The 12,188-nt window shown below is 47.9% G+C and overlaps 1 protein-coding gene across 1 annotated transcript; it reads right to left on the bottom strand.

Annotated features, from left to right (window-relative positions):
* Positions 1 to 243: 243 nt before the first annotated feature.
* Positions 244 to 11,647, bottom strand: IL21R (interleukin 21 receptor). The gene is made up of 8 exons (XM_010016690.1): positions 11,593 to 11,647; positions 8,438 to 8,543; positions 7,591 to 7,787; positions 6,120 to 6,271; positions 5,538 to 5,715; positions 5,129 to 5,225; positions 4,233 to 4,314; positions 244 to 1,221 (listed from the first exon to the last, which is right to left on the bottom strand). The coding sequence occupies exons 1-8, from the start codon at positions 11,645 to 11,647 to the stop codon at positions 322 to 324; spliced, it is 1,767 nt and encodes a 588-aa protein (XP_010014992.1). The 3' UTR covers positions 244 to 321.
* Positions 11,648 to 12,188: the final 541 nt, after the last annotated feature.

Raw genomic sequence — 12,188 nt, 5'->3', positions numbered from 1 at the left:
AAGATCAGTGCCAAAAACAATTGCACATCCACGTAAGCCAAGAGGTAATTTTCAAGGTACAGTTGCTTTTTCTGCCATTATAAAGGGGGCTGAGCGTGGGGGAATAAAAATAATAAAAACCAATAATGTAAAGTTTGAGACATGGACAGAATAAGGGGCAGTAGAGAGAGGCAGGTGTATTTCTGTGGACTGGGCAGTTTTCAGCAGCATGCAACCCAGCTTACATGAATCAAACTTTGCTTCTCTTCCGAATTTTTCTAAGACTTTGCTCCTGGCACAGCACGGAAAAGGCCAAACACTCTGCAAGGCAACATCAAGTCCTTAGTTTGTCTGTGTCCCATTGACAGGGCTGTCAGAGCGACAGGAGACCCACTGCTTGACGTAGCTCCTTGGAAAGTCCTCCCCCTCCTGCTCAAGAGGGGTGGAACCACAGTCAGTCTGGTTGTTTTGCTCAAATTCACAGTCAACTGGACTCCCACAGTCCGAGTCCACAAAGCCACTGTCAATAGTGTCCAAATCTACGCAGATCACAGGGTAACTGTCACCAGGCCTTGCAATGTGAGGGAAGAAGTCACAGGAGCCTTCACTGTAGGAAACACTTTCACCGTCAGGAGAAGGGAGAGATCCTGGATTTTCCAAATCCCACTGATTAGGCTGCAAGCAAAGGGCTTCTAGGATGCTCCCCATCCTTCCTTCCACAGTCCTTTCTACTTGCTGGTGGGCTGGGACATTTGTACTCTGCAGGTGGTCTGTAGACACAGAGCCTGAAGCAAGTATTTTGTCTTGCATGCTCAGGTCAACCAGACGCAAGTCACTGGGTATCTTCCTGTCTTCATCATCAACATTAACCTTGGGGTAACCGGTTTCTCCAGCATTGCTGTCTCCCTCGCTCCTATGCTCATGTCCCCTGTACACACGGTTGCAGTTGCATTGGCAATTACAAGGCGTGAATTCATCAGCCACAGTCACAGTGTCAATGGACAAATGCCCATATGACTGGTCCTGAGTGCCACTAGACAGCAGGGACTGGCCATCCTGACCCGGGGCAGTCAGGCACGACGCACAGGGCTTGCAAGGCAGATCTTTTCTCATCTCGTGCAGCTCCTCCCGTGAGGTGCTGTTGGAATTCCGCATGGTGTAAACTTCTAGGACTTCTGGAAGGACTATCCCCCATTCAAAGAAATCAAAAGTGATTTTTGAATGGGGTGCACCAACCCACTTCTGCACAAAAGGACATACAGGGATGAAAGAGAGGTTAGTGTCATCAGGTTTGAGGTTCTACAGAAGTTACCAAAGTTCTTACAGCTTTAGAGGCAAAGTCAAATTCTAAAAATCCCTGACCCCTCAAAACGAGCAGGGTATGAGCTGCTGCTGTCACCTCACACAGGCAGCTGCAGGTGAGCTGACTCAACTGATTGAAAATAATTAGCTCTGAGAGGTTTGTGTGGCTTCGCAGTTTTCTCCATGCCGCAGAGAGGCATTCCTCCGTGCACCAGCCAGAGGTCCCGAGCCACCACACCTCCTCTGCCCTCTTGTCCTGGACACTGCTTCTCTCAGGAAGGACGGTCAGCTTCCCACCAGGTGTACTGCACTGGCACCCAGCACACACAGCCCTGCTTTGGCACTTCCCTCACCCAAGTTCCCTGGGAAGGGGGTCAAGGTAAGGCTGCTCCCCATCTTCTGTCTGCAACCATGCCCCAGACCAGCCTTTTCTCCCACAGTGACAAGAAGGAAGCAGGGATAGGCAGGGGATGGAGTCCTCAAAGAGCTGTAACCACTGCCTCTGCAGATTACACTTACTGAGATGATTAGGGAGTGCCACACACTGAATCTTGCCCTTCTGTATCACCATTAGTATTACCTGCTGCCCTGTACTACCTCTAGGTCACAAGCCCCTTGCATTTAGTCACATTTGCGAGTAAAGGCACCTCTGGGTTTCTCTAATCTAAGAATAAAGTAAAAGTGTCTGTTCTTTTTAAAGAAGTCATTGAATCAGACACTTGGATCACAACAAGCTTTAGGCACATGCCACTAATAAATGCCAGTAAGTCCCACTAGAGGATTCTGCAGTCCAGAGGCTGGGCTCAGCACAGACTCAAGACTTGGTTCTGCTCCCTGAGACTTGCCTAATGGCTGAGCTGTGTCAAGGCCTCCTAAGTGCACCACCTTCTGCGGTGTTTAACATTGGTAACAGCACTGGGCTTCATGAACACTGGGAAGGCTTCTGACAGAGTGCTGCATGAGAGCTGTGTGTTGCCCCAGCTGTCAGACTGCCTTAATCCTCTCAGCCTCCTGCACAAACTGCACTCAGCGTAACTAGACACGAGCAAAGAATTTGGGAAGAGAACATCTTCACGCAGCCTATTACCCTCTGAGACAGAGCATGGAAAAGTCTTCATCACAGCAGGAAGCACCAAGTCTAGTTTAATTTATTTTTAACCTAAGCTATGAAGACCTTATTATTAAAACTGTAATGGACAGGAAGGCACCTGAGGTGCAAAAGGCTATTTGAAGAAAGAGCAGGAAATCCCTTTGCAAAATTCCTGCCCAATATCATCTTGTGTACACACAAGAGTGAACAATGTTTCTCTGCTTTCCCTTCTCTTTTTAGGTCTTAACTTTTCCTATAACATTTTCACTGCCTCCGACCCAGTCCAGGACTGTTGTCTGCAGAGCATTACTACTGTAATTTGCTGATCCTCATGCACAGACATAACCTAACCACTTGCTCTGGGACAGGTAGGATGCAGCTGAACAAGCCCTGCATCACCTGGTTTCTTGCCAGCTGAAAGGGATGAGTCTGTTCACATATTGGTGATGCCACCACATCCTCTGACAGCCCCTGCCTGTGCACCTTGTGCTGTGGCTGTGGGGGCAGCTGCTGCTTTCATCTGCACCTTTAAGAAGTAACTCAGCTTTAGCAGCTGAGGCTCATTCCCTTCTGAACAGCACAACTAGCAACTAGCACAAATGTAATCCCACAGAACAGAGAACCCCATATGGCTTCAACCCGAGAGGAGCATGGCTCCTGGCACGCAGGGTGCTTCCACTTCCACTGTGAGCACCAGCCAGCCTGTGACACTCAGGAATTCCCCGAGCCCTCCTGGTCTTGGATCCTTTCCCTAAGAGCAACCATTGCCACTTGCCTCACAAAAGGATGCAAGTACCCCTCTGGTGCAGATATGGGAAACCATAATAAGGCTGAAAGAGGAAGGCAGGAAGGAAGTGAGACAGTCAGTGCCAGCTTCAGCTTGAATGGCAACCCTCCAAGATTACTTGCTAAACCTAACTGCAAACATCAGCCATACGGCAGTGGGAAAGTACATGAAGATCATTAGGGCTCAGCTGGTGTCCCTTTCCCAGAGGGTCTAATAAAAAGCAGAAACAAAAAGCAGACACTGAAGTGTCTCAGATCAGTGCTGCTTTAACAACAGGAACTTGTTCAGAAAGAGGCAGTGAAGTCTGCACTGACATGCCAGGAGTTTACAGTTTGATAATGGCATTGTGAGCTGCTGTTCAGCTTAATATAACCATTATTTATGGATGCTCAGTGTTTCTAGTTTTGTAGCCTAAGAATTCCAGCAAACTCTGTAGTCTTTGCAAACCACTTTGCCACATTAGCAAGTTTGGTTGATGTTAAATAGGAAGAGAATTTGGAAAGGCCAGGCAAGGGTACTCAAAGACACTGCCTTCACGGGGAGGCAGCTGCACTGCACTATCACACGGCAGTTATTTGCCCTCAAAGCTCTAGACACCTTCCCAGGACGATATGCAGAGCTACTGTCTGTACGAGTGACTCTTCAGAGAGAACTACAAGTCTTAATGTTGAGCTCATGTCACTGCAGAGGCTGGAGTAAGAGATGGCTCTACAATGAAGTCTGCTCCATGGCCTTGATGCAGCATGGGACTGGAGCTTTGGAAAAATCCCAGTTACTGTCCTGGTATCCCTTTGTCCACTCCTTTCAGGTTTCCAGGCTTCTCAGATCACATATGAGCTCAGCTCACCCACTGAAACCTACAGGGAATAAGCAGCACAGATGTGTCATAAAGGCCTTCATGGCACAGAGTAGACACTGGAGCTCTGGTCCTTGTATCTGGAGCTGTTTGGTATTCCCTTGAGATAGATTCCACCTCTCACTGCCCTAATAAGAATCCCTTGTCCAGGATAGCACGATGGGATTTTTAGTTTAATTTTGTCATGTGCTCCATTTGCTTGTGTAGCCCATTTATACCTTGAAATCTCCATTATGCACCAAGTAAAGAGGTTTGAAAAAGGGAGCAGGGTCTGGGATGCAAGCCATCTTCTTCCACAAGCTGGAAGAGAAAAGAGAAAGGCTTTGGGGTTAAGCACACATTACAGGTGCAAAGCAAGGCATTTCCAGGTCCAGTTCAGGCAGCTGCAATCACCTCCCCAGGCTCACTGGCCTCCCAAGTTAGCAGGCTGCTGAGGATCCAAGGATGTCTTGTGCTATCAGAGCCATCTAATGGCCTTTCTTGTGGGCCTCACAGGAGGTGGGGCCTCAGCCCTCAAGACTTGTACACAATATTCACGCTAAGGAAAGAGGTTTTTCTTTCCTCCCTGGAAAAGCACAAGCTGCTGGAAATTAATTTTCTCCTCAGGCTGCCCCTGGTCTGCACCTCCAGGCCAGAACTCTGCCCTGTGCACTGCTTCTGTGGACAGGGGCTGTGCCAGCCCTGTTGTGCAGCAGCCCAGCACTGTTCCTGCTGTGCTGCAGGCACCCCATCCCTCTGCAATGGCACCTGACTCTCCAAAAAGTAGCGAGCCCCCAGCCAGCACTGAGCAGCCTGTGTCAGCTCTGCAAGGGGACACGCCAGCCATGGCTGCTGCTCCCTTCTGGCAAATGCAGAGCACAGACAAGACCAGGAGAACAGCCCAGGAGGCTGGGTAGCCCCTGCTCATCCCCATGTGCCATTGTCTTGTCCCAGCCAGCTGAATGGCAGCAAAGCCCTAAGGAAAGCAAGGTGCTCTTGGCAGTACGTCAGCTGGAGACCACACTTTGCTGTCTGTGCATGGATACACAAGATGCAAAGAAGGCTGCATGTGAATAACCCACCTTTAGCAAGACAGAACTGTAGTATTTACTTCAGCTTCCTGAAGCATTCTTACCTCTGCTGTTTGGCCAGAAAGGTTGTGATTGAGGCAGTGATTGCCACGACACCACCCAACAGCAGCAGCCATCCCATGCCTGTTGTCTGTGTCACTGCTGGAGAAAGAGACAGGACCATTCAGGCTCACCTTGCATTTTTAGCCTGGTCAAAAAGCAAGAGACGGTGAGGACACACCCTCAGCTTCTGCCCCAGACTTTCTCTTAGGGACACTAGGCTTTGCAGGACAGTGAGAAGGTCAGTATAGACAGTACATATCAGCCCAGGCCTGGGGTTCATGTACTCAGTAAGCAAGCCAAACATGCCTGTCTTTACTAGACTATTTGTTCTAATTAATTAGATTTGATTAGAGCTTTGGAAGTATTCTCTGCCATTAGGTTGGAAGGGCAAGGAGAGCAGGTTGTGTGTACCGGCAGGGCCAGTTGTCAATGTCAGCGGATGACTCCATTCACTCCAAAATCCATGGTAACTAGTGCCTTCTCGGGGTCTGGCTCTCACTTGGAACTCGTACTCAGTGTTTGCCTGGAGTTCCCATGGCAAAATTACCAGTGTCCTTTTATCTTCATGAACAGCTTTAGTCTTCCAAGTCTGTGAATGACGAAATACCAAACACTGAGGGCTGGAGTGACTGCTCCTACCTTACCCTCATTGCTGCCCAGCGAGGAGCCCTGCAAAGTCATTTCCTCTGCTCTCATGTTTCTGCAAGGCTGTGCTCTGGGTGGGCAGCAGCTGCATGGGGCCCTCAGGGATCCTTCCATGCAGGACAGCATGAGAAGTAAATGAACTATCAGCCTTCCCCACAGGACCTAGTACTTCCTAAACAGCTTCTCAATTCTTTTTTCAGTTTCACCTGTTTTCAGTCCAGGCAAGCAAAGAGACACCTTTTCCAAACCATAAAAACTCTTTCTCCCCACCAGTGCTTCTGTCCTGGTTGTGAGGGCCCCCTCTTTGCTACTACATCCTACTTGATGGTAAACTGACATCTCACTCACCTCCCAGGTGTCGGTCCTTCTCTTGTAACGCAGCTGATATTCCAGCTCCTCATTCAAAAAGTAGAAAGGAAAGTTCTGGTAGATGGTTTCCCAAGAAATGTTGTAACCCTCTGAGAACACAGCAGTCAGATTGAATGGAGGCTGTGGTTTGACTGAAAGACAGCATGGTGTTACCCTTCCCAACATCACTGCAGACAAGAGGTGGCCCAGCATGGTATCAGCAATGCAGAGTGAGCAGGGAGCAGAAGTGCCTTGGCAGGGTGGGTCCCCCCTCCACAGGACAACATCCACAACATTGCTGCCTCTCAGGCTGAGCCACCCTGCACAGAACCTCAGCACATTTCTCTGAACATGCCTTCTGCCTGTCTCTGAACCTCCACATCACCTAAGGAGCAGGAGAAGACAGCACAAGGGGCTAATACCTGCTGGGAAACATACAGAGTACAGCACCTTGTTCTGCCATGGCATAGGAGGATTCTGTGCAGTCATGGTCACTTGCACAGCTACAGAAATACCCCTCAGTGTAACACAGACGTCAGAAAAAGCTGATGATAGTGGACACTGTGTAAATCCAGTGCAAATCCCTGTGTTGTAAGTGCCTAAAAGGCAAGCTCCTGTATCCCCTGCAGGCTGTTTTCGTGTGTCCAAAAGCAGTAATGCACAAACTCCAGCACTAGGTCTACAGGGTCTATCACTGAGCTATGATGCCTTTGTATGAGGACATCTAGGAGACAGGCAAAGCATGACGATAATCTGTCAGTGGAGGCAAGAGGCTTTCCTGAAATGTTGTGGTGTTTTTTAAAGAGATGATACTTCTCAAATAAAGTTTAATTTGAGAAGAATCCAAGCAGATGAATCCTTATTCACATGGCCACACGGGGCCTGTCTCCTGGCTAACCACCCCTTCTCGTCACAGCTTGCTGCACAACTCGGAACACACCAGCATTCTAAATCAACTATCTGGCTGCACTCAAACCTCCTGTCACATGGAAGAGATGGTTTGGAGTTGCCCCAGAAAGAACTGGCACATCCATTATGTCTGGGACACTTTGTGCGACCCACAATGTCGTGTTGGTTCAGGTATCCACTGCAAGAGCCTTCTGGGGCTCCTGTGAGGACATCTGTGGCATCTGCAATTAAAATTTGCAATTTGTGGCATTTGCAGTTAAATTCCTCCTGCCCTTCAGATTGTAGCCAAGAACAAACACCTGCGTAGTCTACGTATGAGACTGGTCTAAGGTAGAAATGTATTACCTCTTGCTTCACGGGGAGAAGAGATTTCCCCACAAAAAGGCTGGGACTAAGCCAGCTCTAAGCTGTAGTTTACAGCAAGAGCACAGTGCTGCGTAGATGAGTGCACACCAAACACAACCCCCAGCACCGCCTGCCATGCTCACTCCTTGCCCACACTATCTAGGAGACAGATACAAGGTCAGACAGTATATATCAAATCCACCATTTTTCTACTTACTGTTCTCAGACATATAAAAGTCTTTGGAAATCACAGGCTGCTGATCAGCTGTCTCTGTAACATCCACCTGGACCCTGGTATCTGCCAGGAGTTCAGTCATATCCACAGTACACACGTACTCTGTGTGACTGGTGTTCCTGGACGATTGCAGGAGACTGCAGGCAGCCACAGTGTTTTCTGGAGCTTCCTCGGAAACCCTAAAAACCACCAAACAAATCAAACAAGCCCACATCTACCACATGCTGTAGTTTGACTAAAGCACCAGGCGTAGAAATGATGAGGAAAAAAAAAGGCAACATGTTCAAATACAAATGTATCTTTGAACTTTGACAGTTGTTGTGTCTGTCTGTTGTCCGTCCATCCCCCCACCTTCTCTTTGCTCAGCTTAGGATCTGTGAGAGCAGTAGGAAAGTGTTTGTGGAAAGAAAAGGTGCTGACCAGAGCTGCACAGCCCAGGACTGCACCCACTTCCTTGCTGGGGCAGAGCAGCAGCCACATGAGGCTTGGACAAACTGTGGAGGCCCTGCCAGAACACAGGAGTGAAAGTTCTTTGTCAACAGCAGCAAAAGGCAAGGTATTCCCAGGGTAGGAAAGAAAACAATGCCAAGGAAGCCAGAGTCAGTGTAGCAGCCAGCGGCAAGCAGAGCAGTCAGTGGAAACAGGAACCAGGGATCCTTTGTCAAGGGAGATGTCAGTTGATAACTGGAGTGTGAAGTACCGAGTAAAAACGAGCATGGCAGCAAGAACAAGACTTCTACCTAACAAAGGGATCAGAAGGACACCACTGTGCTATGGCCATGTTAGAAGTTCCTGCTAACTTCACTTTACTCATCCTACTGAGACGTACCATGTCGCAGTGAGGTTATATGAACTGGCACCCAAGTCATTCCTCAGGACACAGGACAGCGTCTGTACATAGTCCACAAAACAAGTGAGGTTTTTACAACACGTAGCTGTAGGTTTGGGAAGAGGAAACACAATATCAGCTTCCATGGTGAAGCAAGCGGAACGCTTTATCAATACACAGGGCCCTCAGGGTTCCCACTCAACCTGAAGGTAACAGATCACTCTGTGAGCGCCCCCCCCCCTCGACGTCTCCAGTCCTGGAGCGCAAGATGTGTTCCGCCTCTAGAGGGAAGCGAGTCACTGACAGCAAGATAAGCGTCCAAAAAAATCTCTTCAAAACGCAGAGGCAGCAGATGGCACGGCAGCGTGCAGGAAACGCTCACTGAGCTGAACTGCCGAAATTACCTCTGTCCCCTCTTACACAGTCACTATAGCAGAGCCACGTACTATTTCTGCAAGAGCCCTGGCTCGTGCAGCACGGGGCATGATTACCCCATCAGGAACAGCAGCATATTGAAACAATTTTAATGATACCACTTCCTAAACCGAGTTCTGTTCTTTGCTGGTTTCATTCATGGCACGGACAGGGCATTTTGCACATTTTAGAAAGCGGTATTTTAGTAATTCTTCTTTACCATGCTCTCTGCTTACTATTTTTCTGTACCTTGCTATCTATCTGTAGCATCATTGCTTTTCACGTCCAGCTCCAGGGGCTCGGAATATGTTTTTAATGGAATTTTGAAAAAAAACCAACCCCTGCAAATTTGTAGTTACTAGAACTTCCATAAATCATTCTGACACTAAAGTGACAAGCACAGTGCATTAACCACGTAAACTGAAACCGACTTCTAAAGAGAACTGGAGAGGAAATTGTAGATTTTATGCTGGTCATTAAGAAAATCAGCTAATTTGTAAGTGTTCACAAAGCAGCTTTTATGCTCTTCTAATTGTTCTGCAGGAGCTCTGCTCATGTATCAGTATCTGGAATGTGCTGTACAACAGCACTGCTGTTCTGTGCATAACACACTTATCTCCCTGGGTTTCATGCAGAGCAGATGGCAGCACAGTGAGAAATGTCTGCATTGGTGAGTCCTCTCCTGACAGCATCTTGGACTTACAAGAGACACTGCTACTACGCTAGTGAGGAAAGGCCTGTAGGAGATGCTGGTGCAAACCATGCCTACTAGAGTGACAACTCATCTCTTACATCTACAGTATTACCCCTTTGCGATGGGAATAAAATTGTCATCATCCAGGGGAAGATGTCAAGGTTGTTACATCCATGTAACGTGGTCCCCCGCTGCTGTCAGGACTGCCCCCAGCCCGATGGGAATCGTGCCACTTCACAGCCCTCAGGCACCCAAGTCCTCTAATGCTTCGCCTCCCTTTGTCATTCTGACGCTTGCTTGCCTGCCTCCTCCCTTCCCCTGTTGAACAAGCTTTGTGTTCAGAAGGGTTGTTTGCATACGATGAAAGCAGGCCTACATGATATGCTTAACAACCACAATGCCTGATTTTCAAGAGAATGCTGGAAGCAAAGAACAACCATTAATGTGGAATGCAGGCAACAAGGGCTCAGAAACACCATTCTGCCCTCCAGATCGCATGACAGCCCTTCAAAACAAGTTGTCTCTGCATTTATAATCACGATGCACAACAGGCATATCCAGTGAAGGTGCAGCCTAATTCTAGGCCAGAGTAAGTTCAAAGGAAAACAAAGTCCAACTTTTCCCACTAACGTCGCTCATCACAGACATTTCTTCCTAGTCCTGCTGGATCAGAGCACACGCTGCTCTCCCTGCATGAGCTCTAGGCAGCACTCGCCTTTGGGTACCAGACACCCCCAGCCCCCAAAGAGTCAGGACGGTGACTCAAGAAATGTGGGGACGCCTGGGACGGCCTGGCCCAAGGATGTACGTGCACTTTACGAAACTGTAAATTATTCAAACTGTGTGGCTGTCACTTTGTTTCATTTTAACTTTTTAATTTCACACTGACTTCAGAATTTTGTTCTAAAATTTTCATTAAGTTTAACTTGTCATCGTGGGCCCTGAGTAGGCTCTTCCAAGGGCTCTGGTACAAACAGTTTGTTCCAGAGTCCTGAACAACACACTTGTTCTTCCTTAGCCTAAACTTCACTCTCCTACAAACACAGGGTTATAACCCCTTGCTTTCCTTTAGAGAGTGCAGCAAGTATTAATAATCTCGTAAGATTGCTAGTTAGTATTCTTCTATGCTATTATGTTCATCAGCCAAATGGACTATTATGCCTAGGTAGCTGGTAAGCTGCAAGTGTACCTTTGGGCAAGAATCTGTTAACAGAATTAAGAAGACGACAGTTTTTTACTGTGAAGGAAATGATTAAGTGTCCCAAACCCAGTTAGATCTAGGATGAATTATCCATCCTTGATAGCATCAGAAACAAAAATCAAATATTTTTAATACAAAAATCTAGTTTGGTCCAAACTGAAATTATTCCAGGATAATTCCCTGGCTTGTGTTACACAAAATTCAGATCAGACATCACAATGGTCCTGTATGGGAGGAAGATAAACCTCAGAATTCATCTTTTCTGCTAATTTAGGTTTGGAGGAGGTCCACTGCTTTGCCTAGAAGCAGCCTGTAAATGCTAAACTCGTGCCTGCTCCCGCAGACGCTGCTGTAGCTGCCTTTTCCTGCCCAGCTGACCTGTTCAGAAAGTCAGCTCTGAGTCAGCTGGAGCTTGCACGGTGGGTAGGAACCAGCAAGGGGCAGGGGGGTCTGACTGTCTGCACAGTGCAGTCCTGAGCAAGGGGGCTCAGACCAGGAGAGGTTCACCCCACTGTCCCTGCCTGGCCTGCCAACAGCAGCCATAAGCCCCAGGGATATCCTGGTCTTGGCCACCAGAACCTTTCCTATGGCAAAGGTGGGGTTTGGGTGGTTTGCACTCAGGCTGAGCTCTGCCCAGCTGTGCAGCTTCCTGCGTGTGACCTCCACTACCCATGGAGCCTCTTCCATAACTTGTTATCCCAGGGAACCCTCTGCCCTGGTATCCTATCTTGTGCTTGCTGTCCCATGACAGCTTAGCAGCATGCACAGCTCAGCAGGGCCTGTGTCATAAGCCACAAAGATAAATCCCATGGGTGTATAGTCTGGAAGAGATATCTGGAAACTTACTGTACTGGAATAAGAGGAAGAAGGAAATACTCTTGAGCCATAGTTTGTTCCTCATGTTGGTTCTGACTGGATATCCTGAGGGGAAAAAAAAACAAAACAAAACCAAAAACATGCACACCTTAAAAAACCCCAAGCAAACCATTAAAAGTTCATCTCTGCCATCTCTTGTAGGTTGAAGGTTGAGGTGGAATTAATTTTGCTTTCATTTAAACGTCTAAAAGTAAAGTGTCTAATTTAGACAAGTCATTTCAGCTCTCCTGCGTGTACCTACTCCATGGGTTAGGGAGAGGAACCAACAGCCCTGCTAACTGATGGTAAACAAGTCAGTGAAATCTCTGCTCCTTGCCAGCAGCATGTGCACAGAGAAGGCAGGAAAGTGACTGCAGCCACAGTCTATCCACACAACAGGAAGGCACTTGGGTTCAGCACTAACCCATTTTTTCATTGGTTTCCTGCAACTAGAAATGGCTTGCAACTAGGAGAAGTGACACTGCTGTGGCTTCAATAACTGTACAGCGAACTAGTCAGAGTCTGAATGTCCCTGTGGCTCTGTATAAGCAAGGCTTGTGGGAACTCATTGGTTTGTTCTACCCATG

This window comes from Nestor notabilis, unplaced genomic scaffold (assembly GCF_000696875.1).
Source record: "Nestor notabilis isolate BGI_N333 unplaced genomic scaffold, ASM69687v1 scaffold22760, whole genome shotgun sequence".
Taxonomy (NCBI): Eukaryota; Metazoa; Chordata; class Aves; order Psittaciformes; family Psittacidae; genus Nestor; species Nestor notabilis.
Note: the sequence above shows the minus strand (reverse complement) of the source record. Positions and strands in the feature narration are given on the sequence as shown.

What these genes read in the sequence shown, in the direction of transcription:
- IL21R (XM_010016690.1), bottom strand. Translation starts at nt 11,647, where the DNA reads ATGAGGAACAAACTATGGCTCAAGAGTATTTCCTTCTTCCTCTTATTC. An exon ending in GAAGGACCGACACCTGGGAG is followed by an intron (nt 5,716 to 6,119) that starts GTGAGTGAGATG and finishes CGTCATTCACAG; the next exon opens with ACTTGGAAGACTAAAGCTGT. An exon ending in TTTCTGGCCAAACAGCAGAG is followed by an intron (nt 4,315 to 5,128) that starts GTAAGAATGCTT and finishes TTTCTCTTCCAG; the next exon opens with CTTGTGGAAGAAGATGGCTT.